The 27052-nt window shown below is 31.3% G+C and overlaps 5 protein-coding genes across 8 annotated transcripts; 3 read left to right on the top strand and 2 right to left on the bottom strand.

Annotated features, from left to right (window-relative positions):
- Positions 1–282: 282 nt before the first annotated feature.
- Positions 283–6440, top strand: PRAS40 (Proline-rich Akt substrate 40 kDa). Its single transcript, XM_018540276.1, has 9 exons — positions 283–430; positions 1142–1315; positions 2006–2126; positions 2244–2424; positions 2507–2720; positions 2837–2993; positions 4110–4249; positions 5590–5711; positions 6367–6440. Exons 1-8 carry the CDS (start codon positions 317–319, stop codon positions 5701–5703), a joined length of 1215 nt encoding a protein of 404 aa, XP_018395778.1. The 5' UTR covers positions 283–316; the 3' UTR covers positions 5704–5711; positions 6367–6440.
- A 223-nt stretch (positions 6441–6663) lies between these two features.
- eIF3m (eukaryotic translation initiation factor 3 subunit M) lies at positions 6664–10407 on the bottom strand. Its single transcript, XM_018540271.1, has 7 exons — positions 10295–10407; positions 8633–8812; positions 8458–8552; positions 8059–8277; positions 7523–7791; positions 7274–7417; positions 6664–7019 (listed from the first exon to the last, which is right to left on the bottom strand). Exons 1-7 carry the CDS (start codon positions 10337–10339, stop codon positions 6796–6798), a joined length of 1176 nt encoding a protein of 391 aa, XP_018395773.1. The 5' UTR covers positions 10340–10407; the 3' UTR covers positions 6664–6795.
- Positions 10408–11433: 1026 nt separating this feature from the next.
- On the top strand, positions 11434–13142 carry Trf (TATA-box binding protein-related factor). 3 transcript variants are annotated; one of them, XM_018540274.1, is made up of 6 exons: positions 11434–11459; positions 11637–11811; positions 11881–11987; positions 12411–12654; positions 12732–12930; positions 13029–13142. In XM_018540274.1, exons 2-6 carry the CDS (start codon positions 11713–11715, stop codon positions 13103–13105), a joined length of 726 nt encoding a protein of 241 aa, XP_018395776.1. In that variant the 5' UTR covers positions 11434–11459; positions 11637–11712; the 3' UTR covers positions 13106–13142. The 3 variants fall into 3 exon arrangements, with proteins under 3 accessions (XP_018395776.1, XP_018395777.1, XP_018395775.1); XM_018540275.1 differs by having other exon boundaries at positions 11437–11459; positions 11632–11811; XM_018540273.1 differs by lacking the exon at positions 11434–11459 and having other exon boundaries at positions 11494–11811.
- Positions 13143–14035: 893 nt separating this feature from the next.
- Positions 14036–17435, bottom strand: 7B2 (Secretogranin_V domain-containing protein 7B2). 2 transcript variants are annotated; one of them, XM_018540277.1, is made up of 5 exons: positions 17305–17435; positions 15888–15977; positions 15078–15489; positions 14610–14797; positions 14036–14452 (listed from the first exon to the last, which is right to left on the bottom strand). In XM_018540277.1, the coding sequence occupies exons 1-5, from the start codon at positions 17305–17307 to the stop codon at positions 14381–14383; spliced, it is 765 nt and encodes a 254-aa protein (XP_018395779.1). In that variant the 5' UTR covers positions 17308–17435; the 3' UTR covers positions 14036–14380. The 2 variants fall into 2 exon arrangements, with proteins under 2 accessions (XP_018395779.1, XP_018395780.1); XM_018540278.1 differs by having other exon boundaries at positions 15078–15447.
- A 4796-nt stretch (positions 17436–22231) lies between these two features.
- Positions 22232–23087, top strand: LOC108774193 (uncharacterized). Its single transcript, XM_018540236.1, has 2 exons — positions 22232–22418; positions 22617–23087. Exons 1-2 carry the CDS (start codon positions 22371–22373, stop codon positions 23085–23087), a joined length of 519 nt encoding a protein of 172 aa, XP_018395738.1. The 5' UTR covers positions 22232–22370.
- Positions 23088–27052: the final 3965 nt, after the last annotated feature.

Below are 27052 nucleotides of genomic sequence, written 5' to 3'. Positions count from 1 at the left end.
CGCGGTGATGATGCTTGTTTGATTGGGAGCAATTGAGGAGTTCTGCTAGACAATCTCGAGAGAGAGAAAGAGAGAGAGGGGGGAGGGAGGGACGGGGAGAGAGAGAGAACAGCTGATTTAAATCAAAACTACATCTGCAGCAGGCAGTACAGGCTGCAATCTGCAATCAAGTACGTAGTGGTGTGTATAGTTCGTGCTGCATCGCGCATCTCGGCGCATCTTTGACCTTTCCGAAAAAGGAAGAGAGGAACGCTGTGTTCTCTGGTCATCCAATCAACTCGCGCGTTCGTCGATCGTTTTTCTCAATAATTGAAAGATGCACGTTACCTGTAAGTGCCTGAATGTATCCATCAAGTCTAGGAGCGCCGAATTACAGCAGGTTAACGTCGAGTTGACTGATGTGGAGCGTACCGATGCCTTTTTTCGCGAGGTGAATAAAAGCTTTTTTCACGAATTATTACCGTTTCTTTGTTTTTTTTAAATCTATGATTTAATAATAATTAATTAAACAAAAGAATGCTTTGTTCGACCTCCACTTTTCCCTTTCACTTTTCACCTGTTTCGTTCCAAAGTTAAAACCGGTATGAATCTAGAGTTTGATCTTTATCCCTGTTTACCGGTACGAATTTAGAATTTAATCTTATATAGAGAGACGTGTAGTAAACGTGAAAAAATATGTGGCTTCAATTTTCATAAATAGATCTTGGTTCAAGTCTCAGTTTGATATATCATACAACTCGTTACGATAGTTATCAATTCCATGTTTTTTGCAGCACGGCAATAATCTTATACTTTGAGATCCCATCGCATTTTATTAACATTTTGTTTAAAGGTGGTTTATTTTCCATTTTTTTCCCTTGATTTTTATATAAAATATTTTTTTTTAATATTCATGCGAAATTAGTATCTAAGCATTGATTGACATGACATTTCTGTTCAGAGATTAGATCCTTTATTATTGTTTGTAATTCTTTTAGCATTTTTTTACAACAATATCTACACAAAAATTACTGTCATAATCAATTGCTTGACATAATGAATGTTTATGTATATATAATTGTAATTAAAATATGGAACAATTAAATTATTAATGATATAATATATGATATATATAATGATATATTGATTTTATTTTTGACAGGATTTGGCAAGTGTATCAGAATTGGAAAAAATTACTAAAGAACAACCTGGTTTAATGGAGAAAAGAAATGTTGGATCCTGGATTGTACATCGTTGTTGCAATTGCTCAATGTATACTCATGCGGTCCACAGAGAATATGGTGCTGCTTTAGTCCTTGTTAATAACAATATTCTTGTAAGTTTTAGACAAAACATATTACAAAAGAGAGATATTAAGTTAATAAGACAAAAATGTCTTTATCAATATGAACGATCTGTTTTATTTGTATGGTTGGTATATCTTTCTTACTCGAGATTAACTGCCACTATCAAATTATTGTTATTGTGTAGTACATTCTCTAAAATAAAGGAAAAAAGCATGAAATCTTTTGTGTCAAATTTGTTTAAAAAGTCAAGAATTTTCGGCTGGAGAAGCAGCAACCGTATTTACTTGGCATTTACTTATCTGATTTTCTATATTTTTGTTGTTGCCTTTCCAAAATGTTTGTCAACTAGTATTTAATTTTAATGTGATTTATGCAAAATAATTTATTATGAATCATTCTTTATAACAGCGTGTTTGGATTTCCTATTCGGATCCTCCCTGAGGGTCATGCTATTCTGGTTTAACGTTCGATAAACAACAAAGATGGTGTGATATCTGGGTGGTATTTGGATAGGAATCTGAACATAATTTATTGTATATTAACAAGATAAGTAATTGATTTTTGGGCGATAGTCTCTGCATATGATATTGATTCCAGATACACATTTTCTGTTTACATAAATTACAAAAATAATATATTAGAGGTATACTTATTATTCAATTTTATGGAGTCGTTAACTTGTAAATAAACTCGTTTGAAAGATGATTATATTGTTACAGTTATCGCCCGAGGAAATAAATAAATTAAAATCCAATCCAGATTATAGTCCAATATTCAGGGTAGTAATTAATCATAGTTTGGAAGATCTTGACGATTATCTGCAACAGCCTAAATTTTCTGGTAAGTCAATGTGTACGTACATGTTTAATTTAGTCGAATTTGAAAATAATTCATTTATATTTGTCTATTATGCACGTATGTTATCTTAGCATTATATGTTGCGTTTTATTTATTTAGTCTCACAATTACCTAACACGGTTCAAGTGGCTCTAGATGGATTACAACAACAGCTACAGGAAGCTGTACAACGTGAAACAATAGCTATAGAAGATAAAATACGTGCGTTTACTGATGAACAGCATCAGTTGTTGGAACAATTTCGTGAAAGAGCACACAACGAACATAGGCTGTTATCAAAGTATAATTTGATAATTATATGTATAATATATTGCTATGTTATGTAATAATAATCATAACTTGTGTTTTTTTTTTATAATTAGACTAGTGTGTAGAGGTGACGAAATAAGTAGAGTAACCAATAATATAGAGACTCCACCAACAACTCCTGATGGCTTTAAAAATATCATGACTACTTCTGCAGCTAGTACAGTGAATCCAAAGTCTGATATAATATTCAATGATACAAAAGTATCTAGTAGCCCTAATGTTAAACACGAAACAACCACCAGACACTCCTATAAAAGTACCATTAATGTAAGTCACTTTTGTTGTATCAAAGTTTTTTCAATCATTATTTGATATACAGATCGAAAGTTTTTGTATTTATAACATTAATAAATAGTATTGAATATGGATAATAAACTTTACAGGATGAAAATTCGAAAAAAAAGGATACAATGTATATGTGTACCAAGGTAAATTTCGATACAGAAGTATTGTTTCATTTTGAAGGAATGGAGGATACAGACGCAGGCAGCCAACAGCTTGTATGCTCTTCGGAAGATACCGACGGATCTGATAACGATGGTACGATGTATTAATTTATCGTTAATATCTTGTATTTATTTAGGTCTAAATCTGTGTAATAATTAATATACTTAGCGATATAAGAATCTTATTAGATCGTATCATGTCAGAACACAACTAATAAGAAATAGGTATTAAAGGCCTATAACGGCTAAAACTGGATCTTTGATGCTTAAAACTGGGTCCACAACCTCGCTTTAAGAGGTTCTAAACCGGAAAGCATAATTGACCAATTACAGTCAATTATTTTTCTCGCATTCAACTATGATTGGTCAATTTCTTATGGCTTTACGACTTAGGGCCTCTTAAAGTAAGGTTGTGAACCTAGCCTAAGGGGATCCTAAAGACGATTAGTCGACTCGACGCAAAGATTGTTTCCGAGATTTCTCGAATGATGAGTGGGACGATTGCCCCTAAGTGGCATTATGAGATCCAGTCTGATTCGATTTAGTATGAATAGGTATGAATAGGTGTACTGGATACAATGTTCTCATAATCGTTAGTGTAGGGTTGAGATCGTTGAGAGGCGGCCGTACGTGTTACATCTGCAAAAGAGCGATCGTTAGTTTGATAAATATGAGCAAATTCAAGAAGGATGTCATGCAGATTTAAATCGTGATAGTGATGTTGAATACGAGGAGAGTAATTAGATTTAGTAAGAGAGAAAGCCTCAAATTGATTAAGAGGATTGGGAGGGGAAGAGGAGTTGAGGATCATGCCGAATTTAGAGCGAGCTTCAAAATATGAAACATTCTTGATGGCCGTATAGGCATAAATTTGTCTATGTCGCTCATACACCGGGCACTTATCTGAAGAGGGAAGATATTCCTCTTCACAATTACAGCACAAGGGGGGCATTTGTTGGTGAGGGCAACCCTGCGGCTTAGAATGTCTAGATTGTCCGCAACGAGCACATCGAAACTTTTATAGTCACCACTTATATGGCCCTATCAAAGACATGAAAAACACATAAGCACTCTAGAAAGATACGGGAAAACCGGAAAGCTGACATATAGATATGATATTAGTATATATATAATTTATATTGAATTATTTAAGCATCAAAGATCTAGTTTCGATCGTTATAAGCCTTTAATTCCTATTTAATATATTTAGATTTAAGCCAAAACGGAGAGATTCATATGCCGAGAGGTCAGCGAGATGGTCATTCTACATTAGCTAAATCGCTACCTGTCATTGTGCCTGTTTTTCCTTCTATCATTCATCATACAGTACAGGATCAAGACGATGATCAGGTACCATCTTACATAATTTTTATTAATTAGATTTTACTCGTTTTTTGCAATGCAAAGTATAAAGAAAAAACGGACTAAATCGAGTGGTAATAAGATTTTTTATAAAATAAATTTTATATTTTTATGTTGTATGAACATTGTAAATTAGAAATTGCTTTATAAAAAAATCTTATTATCGCTCGATTTACACCGTTTTTTCTTTGTACTTATGATTTTTAATGTTTGCAATATTGTACGAGGGCAAGTCACTAAGTTTTTAGAAAAACATAGTAAAACACATTTTTTTATCGATTAATTTTTATTCCTCAACATAGTCTCCTTTCAGCTCGATACACTTCATCCAACGATTCTCCAACTTTTTCAAGCTGTCCGAATATTTGTTCAACCCTTCAAAATAAGCCTCTATTTTGGCGATGAGCTGCTCTCTGGTGAATTTCTTTCCTTCGAACTATTTCTTCAGATTTGAAAACAGGAAACAGTCACAGGAGGCTAAATCTGGGGAATATTCTGGATGGGAAAGCAATTCGTAGCGGAATTCGTTGAATTTGGCCATCGGTGCCGGGCATGTGCGAACCTGTGAATTGTCTTGATGGAAGAGCACTTTCTTCTTCGCCAAATGGGGACGTTTTTTCTTTAAAATGTTGTTGAAACGATCCAATAAGGCTGCGTAGTAATCGTCATTGATCGTTTGGTTCGACGGAAGGTAAATCGATATGAATTATATCGCGTGCATCCCAAAAAACTGTGGCTATCACCTTTTTAGCCGACTTCACGATCTTCGCCTTTTTCGGAGCTGATTCACCCGGTGAAGTCCATTGTTTTGACTGTTCCTTCGTCTCGGGTATGAAGTAATGGATCCATGTTTCGTCCACAGTAATGAATCGACACAGAAATTCATCTGGATTACTTTGAAACATCTCCAAACATTTTTTTGAAATCGTCGCACTTATGGTCCACAGTGAACAAACGTGGCACCCATCTTGCTTTTTCATACCCAATTGTTCGTGCAAAATTGAAATCACTGTGCCAGATGATATGCCTGTGGCTTCAACAAACTCGCGCACTTTCACTCGTCGATCAGTCAAAACAATATCGTGGACTTTATCAATGATTTCTGGCGTAGCAGCCTCAATTGGACGTCCCGAACGATGTTCATCACATGTGGATGTATGAACACGTTTAAATTCATTCAGATGTGTTATGACAGATTTTCTGAGAACTTATTGACTTGTATTATATTTCTTATTGCCCTCGTATTATATTTCTGAATCTTTTTTTATTATTATATTTCATTGAAGTTTATTCTCTCTAAAAAAAATTGTATATAATTATAATTACAGTTGCCAACCGAGCCACACAACATTCGAGCTTCGATGAAAGCCTTAGCTAAAAGTGTCAATACTGATACGGTATTTGGTGATTTACCACGTCCCAGATTTTCTACTCAGATCTGATTTATCAAGTATGATAAGAGAAATTCAGTCATAATTTCTTAATTTTTTTATATTAAAAAATATATCGTAGTCTTTATTGTTTATCATTTGTCTTTTATACAAAAGTTACAAGAGGTTTACATATGTATACTTGGAATAAATATGGCTGGTTAGTAGCATATATATATATATATAGGTATATATATATATATACATCAACTAACTCAAGTTTGTTTTTTTTTCCTTAGGCGCTTGATTTATGAACCAGATTTACCAACATAAATTATAATGTGTTTAAGAACGCGGAGGGGGTATAAATATAATAGGCTTAAAGCTCATTAAATTTCTAGTATTAAAAAAAATATTAAAATCGGTTAAGAATTAGTGTCGGTCGATTTTTGTCCACAAAGAGTTTTTCCGCCCATTGTGTGCCGCTGCCGCGCTGTATTTACTTACCGTGTATACTTACTGTCTCTTTTCCTCTTACACGCCGTCATCTTCCCCCTTATGCAACTACATTTCGCATCTTTGTCCCACCAATTGTTTTATTTTATTTTATAAATTAAAGATTGCTTAATAATAATAATAAGATCGCGATGATACTGTCACACGCAAAGATATTTCTTATCCTATCGAATAAATTACTTGGAAGTGAATTATTGCCTATGCCTATTGTGTTTCCAGCTTAACCCTCGGTGGAAACATAGTCTATGGCAATAACCACAAGTGACAAAAGATGATGAGAGAAGAGGTCCAAGAAAACGCGCCAGAGCGTTTTGAATTAATTTTTAATATACTTTGTGATCAATTTAAATCATTTATTTTATAGAAATAATTTGATACAAAAAAAATGAGTCGATCGACACGAATGTAGCTTTCATATATTATATATGTAAATATATGTTTAAAATTATGTAATAATTTTTTATTTAATAGTTTTGTGTTACACAAATGTGATATTGTAATACAATTGCTATTAATTTTTAGCTGTATTGCTTTTATAGCCAGACTCAATGAATCTCTATTATTCTCCAGAAAAAAATTAACTTTTAATAAATTAACTTATGGTATTATTTTCGTTATTATGTATATTTATGGAATTTTTCGATACTGTCAGTGAGCAAGAGTAGCTTTATTCTTTGCTGCAAGCTCCATTTGCGCAACAGCTACGGTTTTCATGCCATCCTGTACAGCTGAAAGATTAGCTTTCCATGATACAAGTAAATCTCGTAGTTGCATCCACTGCGGACGACCAAATGTTCTATGCATTGTACTTGAAATTAATACTTTTCGACCAGCCTGATCCATGCGCGCTCTCACAAGTTTGGTTTTTAAAACTAGAACAATATTTATATTTCGTGAGAATATTATTACACGATCAAAACGTTTCGTATTTTTCTTAAAAGTCTGTTTCTTAACAAATTTGTTGAACACTTCGATAACTCAGTGAAAATATAATTTTACTAAGTCAGTACAGATTCATTTAATATATCCTGTCAAAAATCAGTTTCCACTAAATAAATAATAGTGAAAACTATGTTATATTTACTCAGGATGTTAAATGCTAGTTATTGTAAATAAAATAGTATACCATCAATTATGAAGCTTTCTACTTCAGATTCATCAATCTGCAATTCCTCTTGTATTGTATCAAAGGACATTTCTGGATTTGTCTCTGCAAGTTGCATAAAAGTCAATAGCCTCATCTTTTTCATGTTTTGTTCATGATTTAATCCTATAAAAAAAAAAGAGAAAAAAGTACACTTTAAATCTTATTTTATTGAAATAAATTTCAAGTTTATATTATCTACATATTCTACATTATGGGCTAGGTATATACCAAGTTGATGCTCTACGAATTCTCTATGATGTTGATAGAAATGTAAATAAGCTGGTAATTTATCTTGTACAAATACAAGAAGTAAATCATGTATCAATTCGCCTTCTAAAAATCTCACAGGTTTCAATGCCAAAAGCGGATCTAACAAAAATGTATTTGGATCTGCTAACGCAGCTAATATACAACGTTGTGCATCTTCCCTAGCCGCGGAAGCATTCTCTGCTGTATAAGTTCCCAACAATTCCACCATAACAGCTGCTGCTTGTTCTCTAAAAAGGATTATATAAATACTTTGTAAAATATATATTATATTTGAAACACAACTAACAAGAAAATGCCTTTAACAGTTAAGATGGATCTTGACATTAAAGGCATTTTCTTAGTGGTTGTGTTTCTCTCACATGTACGGTCCTATAAGATTTAATATTTAAATATTGTTTTATATTTGAAATCATTTTTATATTGTATAGAAAACAAGTGTATTAAAAGGAGCGCGCGCGCGAGAGAGAGAGGATGGAGAAAACATAAGGCATTACCCTTGTTTGCAGCTTAAAAGAACTTCGTGCAACAAACGCAGTAATTTTTGCATTTGTTCGTTTGATGGAGGAAAGGAGGCAAATTGTTGCTTTAATTGATCTATTCCACTATACACAGCTTTTACTTGATCAACATTGCGGGCTATTTGTACCAAGTGGTAATAAACATGGTATCTCATTGGAGAATCATCAGCAAGAGATTGGAATAAAAGCCACAAACTGCAAACATATACATTTGAGAAGATATATTTGTAAAAATTTGCATATTAGTAATATTAAATATCAAAATCTACTTTCTAATTGAAAATAGGATTATTTATTAATTTATATATGATCTGTTGTGCAGTAAAAAATAATATGCTACATATATAAATTTTATAAAAATTAACAATTTATTACGCTTTTAAGCACACCAATCCAAGCTTGTTTCCAGGTGCTTTTACAAGTTTTTCACAGAATGCTAGAATTAAATTTTCAGCACGTTCTGTAGGTATCTAAAATAGCACATTAGTGAAAATAAAAAGGAAAATTAATATTCTTTAACAATAAAAAATTATCAAAATGTTGAACTTACCAGAATCATGATAGAAACAATATCATTCAATACAGTTTCTATTTCACTTTCATTTCCTTCTTTGAAACATGCCTCGCATACCCCTATAATCTTATGCAAATCATCTTCTATACCTTTAGGAGATTTTTCTTCGCTGATTTCTGCACCAAGACCTTTAAAATATACTCTTAGCTCTTGCGCCTAAAAATATAACAACAATAATAAGAATAAATTAAAAAAAAAAAATGTACTTTTAATAATATTTTTATATTTAATTATTGTTATTTAGTTGCAGAATTATTAACCCTAGCTATACACACTGAGGTCTCGGGATCCCAGTGTAATTTGTCAGATCGAGATTTTTTTGCGTTTCTGAACTATTCTTTTTTTTTCAACCTATAGATCTCGAAGCTCCTTAATCCTATCAATTTTTATACATTATAGGCTTGTTCATTAATCAATTCTACATCAAATAAAACAAAATTAATTGAAATATCAGGAGACTTGTAGTGTCTATTATTAATCTTTTAAATTTAATAATAGGACATTATCTTATTTTTCATCAAAAAGATCAGTGCTTATTTTGGTTTGCTGTAAATTATCTTACTTAATTTTTAATTATAATACTATTTTACTGTTGTGACTTGGAATTTTTATTTATGGACATGTTACTTCTGTTTCTTTTATTTTTTACCAGGATTAATTATGCTTACGACACCAACATTGACTGAATTTTATATTAAATTGAGAATATTTTTACTTAATAAAGAATGTATGCAATAAATTGTTATTTTAATTTATATTTCATATTTAATGTAACATTAAAAATGTTACATGATTCAGAGTCAAAACGTTTGTATGATTGTTTAAATTAAATTGTTCCTTAATTTACTTGGCTCTTTGCCCTCTTTATATTTATACTGTTTTATACATATTGAGCCTTATTATTACTTTTATTTTAAATTTAAATTAACTAGTAACTTTTTGAATATATATTTTAACGAACATCACGGTAACAAATATAGATGGGATCCCAGAGACCCGAGTGTGTATATCTAAGGTGCAAAATACAAGTGTATACGGCTAAGGTTAATTATAGATTAATTTGTAAGAACTTCTTACTGTTCGAATGAAATTAAATGAGAAAAGGGCAAATAGGAGTCAAGCACGGTAATCGTTGCGCGAAATAAAATACAACTGTAACACAAACCTCTTTATTAAATTAAGGCGCTAATGTTTCAGCTTATTTTTTAACCCTCTTTAGAGACATAAATTACTATTATAAATACAATGCAAATATGAAGACTAATTTTATGGGTCTGTTTTTTGTTCCTGCACCTTCTGATCTGAACTAGTACACACGGTGCAATAAGTTGATGTGAAACAAATATACGTTTGTTTCATTTTAACTTATTGCACCTTATGCATTAAGTTCAGACAATGCAGGAACAAAAAACAGACCCTACAATAATCTTTATGTATAAATGAAAGAGATTTTTGTTACAGAATTATTAATATTACTATTCTTTTTATAATTATATTATAACACTTCTTTAAGGTAAATTCATTTCAATGAATTTATAACCTACAAATATCACATATGTCTCAAATATGTATGTATGCCACAAAAAAAATATTTCTACGGAAATTAACCGCGAATATTATTTAATTTTGCAAATTTACCTGATCGTCTAACGACAATTCCATGAAAATTGGCGGCACCTGCATTTTTATAAATGATACACGTTTTTACTGTGTAATAAAGTTTAATCAATGCAACTCAGACCAATTCAGCCCCGACCACGAACGCCACGAACTGAGTCGATACGGCCGGTATCAAAGAATTACCGCCACAGGCGGCGAGTCGCAAAAACAAATTATGGCCGACGAAGTCCCCACGTGGGAGCGAGACCGGTGGGGAATACAGGGGAATATTAAATGGAGAAATTGTTTAGACTTGAGGAATACAAGAAGCAAACGGATGAGTTTAGGATTAGGGTTCTTCCGAAACGCAAGGCTGAAATATGTAAAATTTACGTTATTTTTATACATGAATCTTTGTGCGTTACTTTTAATTGAAAGATGTCCTAGCGTTTTTTTGTATTTGTATTTTTCTTAATTGTAGGAAATAAACAAATATCATACGCGTCGGGCTGTTTGGCTCCGCGGCAAAACGTCGGCTTTGCAATCCGAACTACTTCTCGAGGCTCGGTTCGAGTCGCGTCGAGCGGTCCGACATAATATATTTGTTATTTCTAAGGACATTAATATATGTGATTTCTTGGAAAAACAATTTAAAATTATGTGTTATTTTTTAGATCTAAGCAATAATTTTTTGAACTATAAAAATTTAAAACTGACCAATTATAGATTACGGTTAAACGGAAATTTATTTGTGAATCGCACGTCAATAATGTTAAGCGTAAGTCAAACGTAAAAGTTCAACTCAGTTTTTGACGTTGCTTCTAGCTCGGGAATCCAAATATCGATCAGTCTTTTATTTGTGAATCGCACGTCAATAATGTTAAGCGTAAGTCAAACGTAAAAGTTCAACTCAGTTGAGCTTTGGCGTTTTTGACGTTGCTTCTAGCTCGGGAATCCAAATATCGATCAGTTTTGACGCCAGAAATGGGCGTCGAGCGTCAGCATGAAAATGTACCTTAATGCATGACGCATAAGAGAATCAACCAATCAAAATGCTTCTCTTTCGCGAAGTGAGAGGAAAAGAAGGATTATGATTTGTTGTGCTGCGGCCATGAGACTGGCCACGATAATCCGGCTACACCGGCATCTCTGGTTATGAATCACTCAAATTTAAGAAGAAGAAGGAAGAAATTTATGCAGTTATGTAAGTTGTGTGAATTAACCTTGTGCGTTCAGAGTTGCGATGAATATCTTTTTTCTACCAGATTATTTTGTTTTATGAAAAAACGCGTCGGAATCGAGTATAATTCCATTGATTTTTGAGATGCGGGATCTATTCTGTGTACATTCCCGTTTATTATGCCGATTATTATAAGGTTAGGCTGAGTTAAACGAGCCATGTGCCATTCCGTATGAATGAGTTTAATGCTTGCACTTGACACCGGCGTTTTCTCAAAATGACACAAGTCGCGCAGGAAGATAACGAATTGAAGAGATTGCTCAATAATCCAGCTAAAAATGCAAGCGAAGATGGATCCATGGCACCACCGTTATCGGTAGGTTATTAAATACGTTCACCTAGATTTTATGTACATTTTCTAAAATAATGTAAACTTTATTCGTAGACCAATGTGCCGAGACCAAGTACATCACAAAATGCCAATCCACAATCGATGATGATTCCGATAAAGCCAATTAATAGCACGAAAGAAGTTGTGGAGCCTTGTTTACAGTAGGTCTTCAGTCATGTAATCGTTTGTGTTGCATAGAAATATCTGCTTACTGTTGCGTTATTGAGGCCCAGTTGCACCAACACTTCTTGATTTTAAGCGAAACTTAAAACTCTATTTATCTCGTTTTATAGCTGAAAGGGAGACAGAGACAGTTTTAAGTTTCGCTTAAAATCGAAATCACGTTGGTGCAATCAGGCCTAAGCCCATTCTATAATGGACAGTAGCAGTAGTGGATTATGGAATAGGCGTAGAAATCGACCGATGATAGTTAATTATCCTCTTCACATTCGACTATGATTTGTTAGTTTCTACGCTTATTCCTTAATTCACTACTACTACTATCCATTGTAGAATGGACTTTTAGATGTGTGTAGGGTGTAAGATCTTTCAGTATCAGTATAGTGTGTGCATTATTTTTTCAGAAATGTAGTTTCTACAGTTAACTTGCAAACGGAATTAAAGCTCATGTACATTAATGTGAGAACTAGGAATTCTGAATACAATCCAGCGAGGTTTACTGGATTGATAATGAGAATACAGAATCCTAGAGCAACAGCGCTGATCTTTCGCTCTGGTAAATTAGTATGTACTGGAGCGAGAAGCGAGGAAGATTCGTTTTTAGCAGCAAAGAAATTTGCCAGGATAATCCAGAAACTTGGATTCCCTGTAAGCAACATCTCATGTTTGCAGATCTCGAGAAAGTTTTTACTTAATGTACTTAGTGTTTTTATATTTTTTTCTAGGTTAAGTTTTCCAGTTTTAAAATACAGAATATAGTTGCAACGTGTGATTTGAAATTCCCAATTAAGTTGGAGAATTTAAATCACATGCATGGACAGTTTTCTAGTTACGAACCAGAGTTATATCCTGGTCTGACATATAGAATGGTAGTACCTAGAGTTGTATTGTTAATATTTGTAAATGGTAAAGTTGTATTAACAGGTATGTTTTAATATTGTAAAACATAAGATTTTTGCAGATATTACAGCAAGCAGACAGTTAAATAATTATTAAATATGTTTATTTGATATAACTTTTAGGAGCCAAAAATAGGATTGAACTACAAGATGCATTAAATAATATATATCCGATATTAAAGAGTTTTAGAAAGCAATGATATTATTTACTTACAAAATAAATGTCAAATAAAATGACAAGGCATGTAAATTGTAAAAATTGAATGTATAATAGTTCTTCTATGATAACTGATTTTAGTTTTCTACAAAATGAGAAAAGGTTTATCTTGTATTTTTATATAAATCTTTATAATGCATAATTGATGACATAATTGCAGTATTATTAATATTTTATATGTTAATTTATAATTTTCTGACTTTATATTAATGTATACTGTATGTAATTTACCATTATAACTATATTAAAGAATAAAATACCTTAATTAGTTTATAAATTTTTGTATAGCATATAGTCATTGTATATTTTTCTTTGTATCTTTTATCTCTCTCACACACACACACACACACACACACACACACACACACACACACACACACACACATGCATGCATAAATTAAAAACTAATTTACATGATACTGTACCTTAATGATAATTAGTACAATTAAATGGTTATGATTAAAAACAACATAAGCTTTTATTTACTGTTAAAGTATATATTTCAGAGATTTTGTATAATGAAAATAAATATTTTCTGATATACTATATATTAAAATAAAATATAATTGACAAACAATTATATACGTAGTGTATACAATTTATATAATATTTTACTGTATCAGAATTACTATAAATATACATACATTGACATCTATGATAGATTTCTCTTTAATTTTATGAAAAATTGAAACATCTGGATATGTAAAGTTTAATGGATGTTCAATCGCTTTCGAAAATACAAAGAGTGTTTTCTAAATATTGCAAAATACAGACTTTTGCAAATCTTACAAAATACTCATATTATACATTTTCGTAAGTTAAAGGGATATTAACATGTTTACAATATTGTTTTTATAAACTGAATAATCGCAACTTTTATAGACACTATAATATTAATTAAAACGTACAGGTATATATAATAATTATACGTATCTGGCAAGATCAATGAAAAAAAAGATACTTTAATATACACGCTGATAAACAGCCGTGGTCCATTTAAGAACTTTGTCCGTGCATCATCAGATTTGGAAACGTTACGACGTTTCTCAATACTTGACGCTTTAACGCTGCGTAAATGCGTGTTTTATTTATTATTATTATTATTATTAGGCGAAGCCTAATTATACATCTATAATAATAATATCTGAAGCTAAAGTCCTTTTCTCGATCGATTTAAACTTTGAATCAATGAAGTTTGTATTATATGTACTCTCATGTTTATGTTCTAATTTTTTCTCAAGTTTCGTTTCTGCAGTCTTTAATTGATCACGTGTATACCTTTCTTTGCAGCTATGGGCAATTTTTCTCCTTGAAAGAACGGATTTTCTTCCTGAAAGAGAATAAATACTTTTAATTTCATTATTTCATACCATTTAATTTTATTTATAAATTCAAAAGTGCTCCTTTCCTTTGACAGAAGGATAAAATATAAATTAATTCTTGTAATTTTGATTGTTTAATATACGATAACTGTATATTTCAATTACCTGAAACTGTTCGATAATTTGACTGATATCGGAACTCGAAATATGCATATTCGACAAACTGTTACTGTTTCCAGAATCGTTGGAGCACTCTAACATATGTTCTGTATCGCACATACAATCCTGAGCGCTTTGATAGTCGCGGCTAAACGCCGCTGTGTTTTCGAAATTGGTGAGGCAATTACTTTCACCTGTAAAAGTATAGGAATAAATTTTAAATCATACGTCAGATATATGAAATTATTGTCTTCCAAATTAAAAAAGATATTTGATGATTAAAAATTTAAAAAAATGTACTCTTCACATATTTTCACCGTATAAGTAGGATAGAGCAAGGGAAAAAAAAAACACTTGAGAAAATCGGAAGTATAGAGTAAAGTAAATTTTATGATTGAAAAAAAAAAAATGTTTTTGCAACGACTTTTCTATTGTTTCTTCATTAAATTATACGGTTGAATTTTATTTACACACTCGAGTATCCAACTGGACAAGGATTCGGAGGAGTGCAGTAAGCCGGTAAAGGATTTTCCGCCTTCTCGTCTTTGAGTCCTTTCAGATTAAATTGAATGCTATGTCTATTGTAGCCCTTGTCGTTATTATTTTTATTATTGTCGAACCGTTGATGACCCCAGAGCGTACTGTGCTGCAGATACTCCTGATCTCGTATACTTGGATTCGGGTTCAAAGTGTCGATACTGTCATAATCGGCAGGCAATTCCATGGGCAATTCTTTGGCCTTCTCCTCCTGATATTCCAAGTACGAATCGGGCGCATTCACAAATTCATTTCCTACTTGATCGATCAATTCTTGAAGAAAGTTCTCGGTCCACAAATCCTCCTCCTGGGTACATCCAAATAGTGGATTACACGCTCTTTTAACATCCTACGAAAAACGGATGAGTTAAAAAGAATAAATAGGAATTTACTTTGCGATGTTACATACATCTTCGGAATCAATGATTCGGATTGTCTCTGAAATTACTGAATTTTTTCCTAATATTTATCTTTTTCCATTCATATTTGTTTATTTCAATTTCTACGAGGAATACACATTATAAATCGAAAAAAATTAATTGTTTTTTTTTTTTTTTGCTGACATGATTCTTGTGGTGTCTATGAACTAGGATTTGAAGGAGAGAAAATGAATTTTCAAAAACTTGTGAATCAATTTCTGAATTTGAAGATTAAATATTCTATTTTGCAGAAGGAAATTCCTTTCAATTCATTTTATTTCATCTACTTTTTACACTTGTATGAAGTTGTTGATATTTTCATAGTTACCTTCATTAAAGGCAAGTAAATATTCGACCGTGCCGCAACAGCAATCAACAGGAGCAAAATGCAGTAGAGCATGATAATCAATGCGTGCATCTGTGGAATAGTACAAAAGTTTCTTCTCTTACAATTTGTCATTTATTTTTTCACTACAATATTCCGATAAGCAAAATATTAGCAATTTGCCTATAGTAGATTTAAGCGAAATAATGCGGCAGATTGGCTTTAGCTACGTCCAGATTAAGATCTTATTCTACCAACAGAATCTGCCGACATAATTTTATCGCAAATTGGCTTTAGAAACCAAGCAGAATTTCCCACTTCGTAATTATGTATTATTTAAATATAATATGTGTTCTGTATTTAAATAATTACTGATGAATTGATAAATTTTAATCAATTTTTGCTGATAAATTCTATCTTATTGTGCTATTTCTAGCACATTTCTGTTTGGCACTCTGCTGACAAAATTTATATATAACAAACACTGAACAAAATCAATTTTTGATAGATTTGTCTATATACCGATTATAATTTGATATTTCTCTAATAAATTTTTTAACATCTTGTATAAAGAAAGAGTTATATCTACTAATACATCAACAAATAAGATGAAAATATTCATAAGGACTCTTAATATAACAATAATCAACATAAATTAAAAGGGCGAAGTAAGAGTCAGAAACTTTGTTAACCTGCGAATTATCAAATTTTTCAACAACAATATTATATTTTGACTATCTATAATAATTTTATCTACGAAAGAAACTATTTTGAAGTCTGAAGAGGACTCAATCGAAGAGTCGAAACTTGTTACGTGCATCATGTTTTTAATTTTAAGTAATTTTTGTATATTCTCTATTGTGTTTTAGATTTAGAATTAAATATGTTGATATTTCAATATTATTTTAAATGTAATTTTTACTTCTGACTCTTACTTCGCCCTTTTAATTTATGTTGATTACTAATACATCAATAATTACAGTTAGGAAGAGCTATATTGCTAATTATTGTTATATATTATTATAACAATAATTAAAATAACATAGCTTTTTTAAATAAATTAAACAAATTCTCATCCAAATTTTCATAATTTAGATTTTCTTAGAGCACCTTTGCGAATCGTTTAATTATGTCTTAAAAAGCGGCGAAATATTTCAATTTTTACGACGAGCCTATAACGTATACATTTTCATAATTTAGATTTTCTTAGAGCACTTCAGCGAATCTCTTTTACCCAATCAGCGTACCATATTTAAAAAATATTTTTAAAAAATTTATTTAATGTAAAATAGTTGTAAAAACATTGAATAAACATTAAAAAACATATTTCTTAAATATGGCATGCTAATTGGGTAACTGTGTCTTAAAAAGCTGCGAAATATTTCAATGTTTGCAACGAGCCTATAACATTGTAACTTACCATAATCAGCGACAAATGGTACACTGCGAAGAAAACCGACAATGCAGCCCGGATATCCTCGTGAAGAGAGATGTCACACACTAGTTTTCGCTACACACGCTTTTTCTCTCTCCTCGTCGTCGTCATCGATGGCCGTGATCGCCCTCGCCGTCGCAACGAGCGCCGTTCACGGTCTCGGCGAGTACCAGAGTATTGATTTATACTTTTTTCCATTATTTCACCCTTTATGATCCTGTCTCGACAACGTGCCCGTTCGCCCACCATCCTCCCTGTTCAACCCACATTCGTGAAATCGAGCCACTATTAAAGGTCATTTGACGGGGCTGCCGTGACCAATACAGTTGAAAAATAGGAGAATCTTCTCGATAAATAGATAAATGTAGAAAAAACACTGATGAATTAAGACTTTCAATGTTTATTAAAATCAATCATAATACAATCTCTTGAAAATCTGTGTAATCATTTCAAAATATTTCAATTGACATCGTTCAATTAAACTATAAATCTCAAAGATAAAAAGAAGTATAAATACCATTCAATGTGCTATTTGCATTGACTGTATATTCTTGTTCTCATCACTTTCTCTTATCAATAAATATTCAATACCTATTGTAGTATTATTTAAATTTGCATGCATTTTAAAACGCGTTTAATCTCATGATTTTATACAATAATCTTCGTACCAATTATATATATATAATTACCTAATATATATATATATATATAACGGTTGTATGCTTATCTAAATTGCATTCATAAGCAACGGTTGTCTGCAAATGTGATTTGTGTGCAGGACACATCGTTGAATAATGATATTGAAAAACCAACTCGTCTCTCAAAGTCCTGTCGAGAAATTATAAAGTATATTCTAAAGCACGAGGTCGTTTTATTTCGCAAACACGAAGCTCAAGAGTTAACATTACGAAAATGTAATTTCTTTTCGTAATACCTTCTAAGAATTAAAGTGAATCATTTTATTTCCCTGGCTATATTACGTTTTCATATACCATATAGGTATATATATTATTCATTACAATTTGTTACGCAAAGTAAAAAATATTTTCTTAATGTATGTTGTTATACTAAAATTTATTTTAAAAAAATATGAAAATTGGAAATATAAATATTTCTACATTTTTCAAAACTACTTTTTTACCTACAATCTATCGTTCTGTGACGTAAAAGTAATCCGCGAGATGCGCATAAAATCGACGGAAATAAAAATTCCAAATTTGATAAAAGCTTGATGAAGTAGCATAGTGATGATTGTTTGTCAAGCCGGCACTTTCATTAAGCGTGCCGGTTACAGGAGGGTTAAAATAGAAAGTGTAGCGGCGTAGGGATGAAAGATCAAAAGATTGTTCCCCCTTGTTATGAACGTATATATAAACCGTCCATTAGTTGTTGTCCTGCATTACGTTTCACCAACTCAATTTACAAAATCAAATTCTCATTTCGCCTTCACCTCACCACGCCAAGTTTGATTATGTTTATCACGTTAATGACTTATAGCATTTTTAAATTGTTTCTTGTAATATTATTTAAATAATGTCAATTATTTTTAATAAAATGTGTAATTAACTGTAAAAGGATATATTTTTTGAAACGAGAAAAAATATATAAAATCAATATTTTATCTATTTATATTGATTAAAAATTTTTTCTTTACATAAAAATATCTGAAAGATAGAAAGTTTAAATAACTTTTAATCTGCTAATGTAAAAAGCATTTTTGCATTCTCTATTATATATTTATTTAATAATTGAAAACAAAATTTTTTTCAATTGTTTTCTGAAAAAAATTTTAACAGTTCAATTTTTTCATTGTAACGATTTCTTGGAGTTTATATAAAGTATTATTTCGAAGCGGTGAACAAATATATCGCAACGATTTATTCGATATGTCCTAAGGGAAGGAGTATTAGAACATTCTTGAAGCTCGTAGTGATTTTCCAGCGCAGCATCCATATCTGGCTTGTCTTATAATTCCCCGTTCGAAAAGTCCTCGAGTCTTAGTCGGCTTCCGATACCAAAGATTCCTTTGCGCGTATAAAACTGGATTACGTTCACATTAAACGGCATTCGACATAAACCAGAGAATGCTCCGACATCCATTGTCAAACGAGTTGCATCTATTTCTTGTTATGTATGATATAACGCTGATCTATACTTATTACAAAATTAATAATTGAGAGGAAGTAGAATAATGTCAAACGACTAAATATGTTTATTGTTGGCATGAAATTTTGTGCTTATGATCGATCAATGATGGAGCCTGTTATTCCCATATCCGATACGCTTTTTGATATTCTTTCGTTACAGAGATATTGTGTACGCACGACGTTTTTAGATTTCCAGATATATTGCATTATTTACCATAGGATAAAAATGTTACTTGCAATAACGCAGCGATCAAGGGGTAAAGCCACTCCAAAATTTTCAAAAATTATTCTTTTTGCTTAAATGATGCTTTAAGGTTTTAGAAATAAGGTCTTACAGCAAAGAAAAATTCCTAAGTGTCATTTTTAGAAGTTTAAAGCGTCGTACTTTTTTACGATTTGCAGTTTTTGCGAAGGGGTCTTTTTAAAGATAATAAAGGAATTAGTTACGTGCTACTCGATCATCTCTAAAATTGGCTAAGAAGGATCAGGAAGAAAAGAACATCAACGAGGAAGGCCTATTGTATATGATGCAGGCATCGCAGATTAAAGGTAAACATTTCTGTCGCCGATTGTTACATAAAACTTTAAATACATTTTTCTCGAAATCACTTTCTTCAAACTGGTCGGAAACATAACTCCTATCAAATCTTGACCGATTTACTTGAAATTTTAACTGTAGCTTCAATATTGCATTCTCTAGAAAAACACGTACGGATTTTTTTTTACGTTGCATACTTTTTTTTATCTAAACAATTTTTCATCTATTATTTACCTTATATATAAATTCAACATTTACTTTAAATTCGTACCATTTTTTTCCAAAAATGGTATATTATAAACTATAATTTCCGTTATGTCTTTCTGTAGCTTTTGGAATTTAGATTTAAAAAATTTTGGTTCTAGGTTAAAAATTGCCGAAGTTACCGTTCCGGCCGCAGAGCATTGTCCATGAGAAGATGATACCATTGCAGAGCTGTAGCGCCTCTAACAAAATCACTATAAAGAAAATATTTTTTTACACTTCTCAATGTAAGTACAACAAAGACCTAAAATACATTTTTTTTATTTCTTTCATTACATTCTCGAAAAAAATTCATAAAGTTAGGTTTATTTTTCGTGCTCTAGAGTGGCTTTATCCCTCTTGAGTGAGAGTAGCCAGTATCACATGAATTTGTTATTGTTATATTAGCACTAATTTTTAAAATCGCACAATTGATAATATTTTATTAATTAGTGTGATTTGGTTGAAAAAGATGCGTAAGATGAATCATTGCTGCTTTGAGAAATGAATTCAGAGAAATTACAATCATAACAAATATTTATTACGTTGTTAATTGTTGATGGATTCATATTTTATTTAATGAAGCTGATATGCGGATGTATTTTTAAACGACTAATTGTTTATAATTACATAAATTGTTGGTCATATATTAAGAACCGTACAAAAAATACTATTTTTATATAGGTAAATAAATAAATGAAATGAGTGAAAATCAGATAGATATGTGAATATTAATAATTAAATATCATATTAATAATTAAGTGCTGCTAATAAAATTGAGTACACCAAATCTTGCCGAACGGAAAGGACAAACGTTCCGGGATATCTCACGCAGGGATTTTTCTCCGTCGGTGGTAGAGGCGGTATGCTGCGTGCGTAGTCAGCGTGGAGCATGGAGCTGTTACTCTCACAATCAGTATCTCGGTGCGGCGCAGCGCGGCGCGGCGTCACAAGTATTGATCCCCGTGGAGAGCCACTACGTGAATGGGTTACGGCTGTCTCGTACTATTCCACTGAATTTCGTAGAATTCTCTCTTCGTCACCCACGTTCACCATCTCCCCGTGATCTCGATTTCCCTCTTAGCCGAAAACCTTTTGTATTTCACTGCTCTCGTCACGGTATATGAAATCCACCCCCGTGTTACGTTGCTACGGTTATCACGCATGACACCATACAGATACTGCACTTATTTGTCGTACATATAGTACTATAGATATTGGTTTCAGCTTGCGTGCGAAAGTACAAATAATTTTTTTATTTTACGTGACGAAAAGAGTAATATCGAAGAGTAATATAGGCATATTTTGGCGAAGAATACGATTCTGCTTGTTTGAAAAGATTTCTTTTCTGAGAATTTTTCTTGTCAAAAAAAGCGCGTTCATACGTCAAAATATATAATTAATTTTATAAATGTTACACAAAAAGGAAGAAAGATTTTATAACTTCTTATAGAGAATATAGAAATTTTATGCTTCTTTATGCTGGAAAAAATTTCAACTTTCCAATAACGTTTTTATATCAAAATCAGACTCTCTAACTATTTTAGAGAGTTATAATTTATCTGTTACATTTCAATTAATCAATAAATTAATTTTTACACAATTTTTCTTGCTCTTTATGTATAATATGTCTGAAGGTTTTACATGTATCGTTTTTAATACATATTTAGTGGGTTCTATACATTTTGGCGCGCAGTGGCAATGGAGATACTAAAGTTAAGTAGTTTGAATGAAAGTAGTGCACGATAAATTGTCTTACATAATATTGCGTTGCCTGCAGTACTATACATATAGTGTCAGCATAATTGCGCATTTACCATATAAGCTGACATCATTATGTAGTAATAAATACGAAATACCTTGCTTATTACGCAAAAACCAAGTCATATTTTGATGGATACAAAGTGTGAAGGTAGGAAAAACAAACCGATTCAATTTTTAATTGTATCCATCTTCAAGAAGAAGAATAACGTTGACTGTGTATTTCTAGGTTGCAAAATATCAATCGAAATGTTTATTCGAAGAATAATATATGGATTGTTTGAGAATCGCGCATAAAATTGTTATACACTTTCTAAATATATTTGAATTGTATTATCTCTTTTTTTCTAATTAATTTTATCATGACAAAGGATCAATTGTTCACGATTAGAAATGAGCAGGCAATACCGGTAATAAAAGACACGTTATCCATATTCGTTATTTTCTAAATTATTTAATTTAATGTTTACTAAATAATAAATAAATAAAGTACAATTTTATCTGTACATAAAATTGTAAAAAATTATTTTCTGTTACATACATGTATTACGATTTATTATTTAAAAAAATATAGTTGGCTTCTTCATAACGTCTAGTCTATATTTTAGATAAATCCATGCGATTGTGCGAGCCAAGGCGATACAGTATTCAATTTAAAGAAATATAGTCCCTATTTCGACAAGATTCGAGCACTTTTTGTGCCTAGTCTGACATATAGATTCCAGTCCTTATTGGAGCATTTCGTGTATAATACAAATTCTCGATGGGCTAAGCAGTTTCCATGTTTCAAGAAATTCGTCGATATAATAATTATGTGGAAAGATCCTTTGAACAGAGTCGTTGAATGTGATATCAGCACGGTGGAAGAAATTATGAAAAATACCATCAAACGCATAATAAAGGATGATCTGATCGTCTGTTTTCTGGACACTGTCATTTTACACCATAGATTGAAAAAAGTTTGCGAGGAATTAAACATGTTAGGCATCAAAAACAATATTTTAAAAAACTTGAATGTATGGAAGTTTGTCAACGAGCAAGACTATTTAAATCGCAATTGCTTCATGTATGTTATGTAATAAAGAAAATATTTTTTTTACTAAAAATTAAAAATGGAATATTTCAAGTATATCAACGGTTGAATGAAATTTATCAAATTAACATGTCTTAACTTATATATAAATAAAAGATCATTCCTTTATTAATGTTTATCGAAGATGCTTTATTTATCGATTATCACATAAAATTACACCAAATTTTATATTTACTAGGAATTTCAATACTATTTCAATGGACCGTAACATGAATTTAAATACGATACCTTGCAATACAAAACGATCAATCAAGTGTAAAAAAACTGTCAAACCAAAAAACGTTTATGACAGAAGTACCGAACACATCCAACCAACGACATCAACATATCAAAAACATCGAGTACTTGTTTTAAATCAAAAAGATTTTCTCAAACAAAAAGAAGATAATTTCAATTATGATTCTACTTGCGTTGCAACTGGATCAACTACTAGGCATAATGCTTATAGTACTGATAAAATTCATAAATCTTTTAATGAGAAATCATGCAATACCGAATCGAAGAAGATACGAAATAATTTGAAATTAAAAATAATTATTTATAAAATACAAATAGAAAATTATTATGAATATTCGACGTTTTCGAGCGTTAATGTCACTCGCTTACCTTTGCCTTGTAAACGGAATAATTTAATTAGGCGTATTTTTGAAGCTGATCCATCTATAATCGAATCTTGTTTGATAGTGATGAAGCAAAAGTTTGAAAATAGCATGTACAATGTTTGCTCGTGTCTCAATAGTGTTATAGAAAAATTAAATATCGAGCTGACAAAAAAGTTATGCCTTAACTGCGAAATATATTCTGGATACATCAGTTTCAAGTTAAAAGCTCCCAATATCAAGAAATACCTTTTCGTTGCGAGAGTACCAATTTGTCGGAATATCTATAAATGTATGGTTGAAGAAAATTTCTCTATTTTGTCTTCAAGCACTGAAGTTGACGAATTAAAATGTTTGAAATATAATGGTACGAATTTGAATGATGCACATATCCATGCATACCAAAAAGCTGAAAAGCTTAACGCACGCTGTTCACAATCGAATGAATCAGATCGAAGTTTTATAAAAAACACAGTAACAGACATAGCGCAAAACAAAACAGAAAATAGTGAGAATGTTCCAAGATATATTCAAAATCTTGTAAACTCCCCTTGTGATGATCTTTGCAGAGATAATGTCGGAGATGTGCACAACATGACGTCATGCGTTGACAATTCTGTTGAAAGAAATCGAGAATACTGCACAATTTTGAATTCGATAAGTATCAATTATAACGACGATGTAAAAACGTGCAGAAAAGAGATTCTTGAATCGAATAATTTAATTACAGGGAATAATATATCCACGCAATTAGTAAATGATAAAAATCACACGTGTTCATCATACAAAAACTTTATAGAAACAAACAACGAAATTGAAGATATTTTTAGTAACAAAGACTTGGACAGTTTCTCGCAGACTACAGACACCAACGACTGTTTCTCTAATAAAATATCAAATTTAGAAATTTCTATAAATAATAATAATGAATGCGGTATTAGATTATTCGCACAAGATTCTGAGTATGATAATGCAAATTGTACATGTATATCATACGAAAATTTTATCGAAACAAACGATAAAATTAAAGATACTTTTAGTAAAATAGAGACAAACAAAGATTTGGACCATTTTTCGCAAGTTACTAACGAACACGACTGTTCGTCGAATAAAAAATCGAATTTGGAAAACGAAGTTGGTACAAATACTAATAGATGTAGTATTACATCATTCACAAAAAATTCAGAGTATGATAAACAATTAGTAGAATTAAACTATAATCGTTTCTCAAACAATAAAGTTGATACGCAAGAAAATGATAGCTTATTAAATTCAGCAAAACTAGAAATTGAATGTAACTCATATTGTTCTTGTCAATATGATGATTTTACAGACACAGTCATTGATAATATTTTAAGAAAAAATATTTGTGCTTTTGAAATATCTCAAAATAATTTTGATGCACTAACAGCTCGAAGTATGGATTATTCAACGGTGTCATACAGAAGCAACAATTCGTTAACAATTTCAATTCAAATGTCTAGATCAAAGATACTGTCAAAAGAAATCAATATAGACACATATTATCCACGAACAGTTTGGTTGACATCTGAAAATACATCTATCAAGGAAACAAGTGATAGATGCAACGAAATAGCAAGTCTTTCTACGCATACTTTAATTGTTTCCAAGGAAAGAAATCACATTTTTTCTGATATAAGTAAAGAAATGTTAGATGTAACAGATGAAACGAAAAATTCTGACGTTATATCGTCGGAAAGATTTTCTGTGTTGAAAGGAAGATTTCGATCCAATGGATATTCAAGAAGTTCCGACATCTCAACAGGAGAATATCTACGTTCGAAAAATTACTCGACATCTAACGCATCGCTATATTGTCGTTCGTTTGCGACAAGTGAATTTGCGAAAAGCGACAGGCGAGATAAATTCCAAAAATCAATGCTTCGTGGATGCAGATGCATGAGATCAGCGAACGGTATTCATGACATAACTTCAACAATAATCGAACACAGAACAGCATCTCGGAGATATCCAAAAAATCATTCAGCGGAAATACGACCGCAAATGGTACTCGCGATAACAAAGTTTCGCAATTCTTTCAACAAAATAAAACGTCTGATTCGTGAAAAATTGAGAAGAATATTGTTTAACAATAAAATAAATAATAATAGTAAAATGACTAAAACATTTTGGAAAACTGAAGAATCGAAAACTGAAGATACTAGAAAGAAAAAGACAAATAACAAATGTGTAGTAAAGGTTATAATTCTGAATAGCAATATTTTATTAACATATAAAATTAAAATTTGATTGTGTTTCTATATCAATGTTTGAGTGTAATATTTTTTAATTGTTTCTGGCTTTATTAAATTAAAAATCTATAGGTATAATTTTCAAAGTGAGACTTTCTTAAATTTATTTATTTTTTGTAGAATTACAGCATAACTTCGTGTTCAACTTATGATTGTTGCAAGCGAAGCTATCCCACGTCGTCTTGTGAATCTTCAAATGTGATTCTATTAATCCATAAGACAAAGGAAAAGAAAAATCTAAAGAGAACATAAACTTTTATGATCACAGATTGGAAAATGATAACAATGAGGCCTTATTAAACTTCCATTCGATTAAACCTTTTTTGTCTTATGATTTACTAACTTCTATAAGATATAGAAAAACAAAAATTAAATAAAAATAATCGAATACGATATGATGAGAAGAAAAAATTTAGGAAAAATATTAACTACATATCAGAAGCTGTCATCGATACGATTTGAAAAATTGGGAAACAAGTATAACAATTTCTTCGCAATCGACCAAAGCATTTCTTACAGAAAATGATTTAAAATATATATTTTGGACACATCACATATAAACAGCAAGATAAGACATGTAATAATAAGCGGATCTGTAAGCAAATGCATAATCAAAATCATCGTAAAAATAAGCAAATGCGGTATGAATATAATCAATGCAGGACCAGAAACAAATATCAAGATTAAATATTTTAACGTCAATAGCAATGAATCGTTTCAAACATTATTACTACGTACTTGGAAAAAAATTCTAGAAATACACATGAACTTTACGATATATTGGAACTAAACAGTGTAAAGAGATTTGCATGTTAATGTTCAAGAAAGAATAGATAAATATTTCAAAAAGATATGTTCGATTTTTCCAATGATAGTTCACGATCCAATGCTAATCTACGCAAAAGATATGCCTTCGCGATGTTAATCGATGCCTGCAATGATTATATGGACGATCTTGATTTAGATTTCAAGTTAAGATTATTGCGATATGTAGAATTGCAAAAGCATTAAACGTTCGTTCATAAAGACATTACAACCGGACGACACTTATGAAATTAGCACGGTATCGATTTCTAGTA

Source organism: Cyphomyrmex costatus, unplaced genomic scaffold, assembly GCF_001594065.2.
Source record: "Cyphomyrmex costatus isolate MS0001 unplaced genomic scaffold, Ccosl1.0 scaffold24, whole genome shotgun sequence".
Classification (NCBI taxonomy): Eukaryota; Metazoa; Arthropoda; class Insecta; order Hymenoptera; family Formicidae; genus Cyphomyrmex; species Cyphomyrmex costatus.
This window is presented reverse-complemented; position numbering and strand designations above follow the sequence as displayed.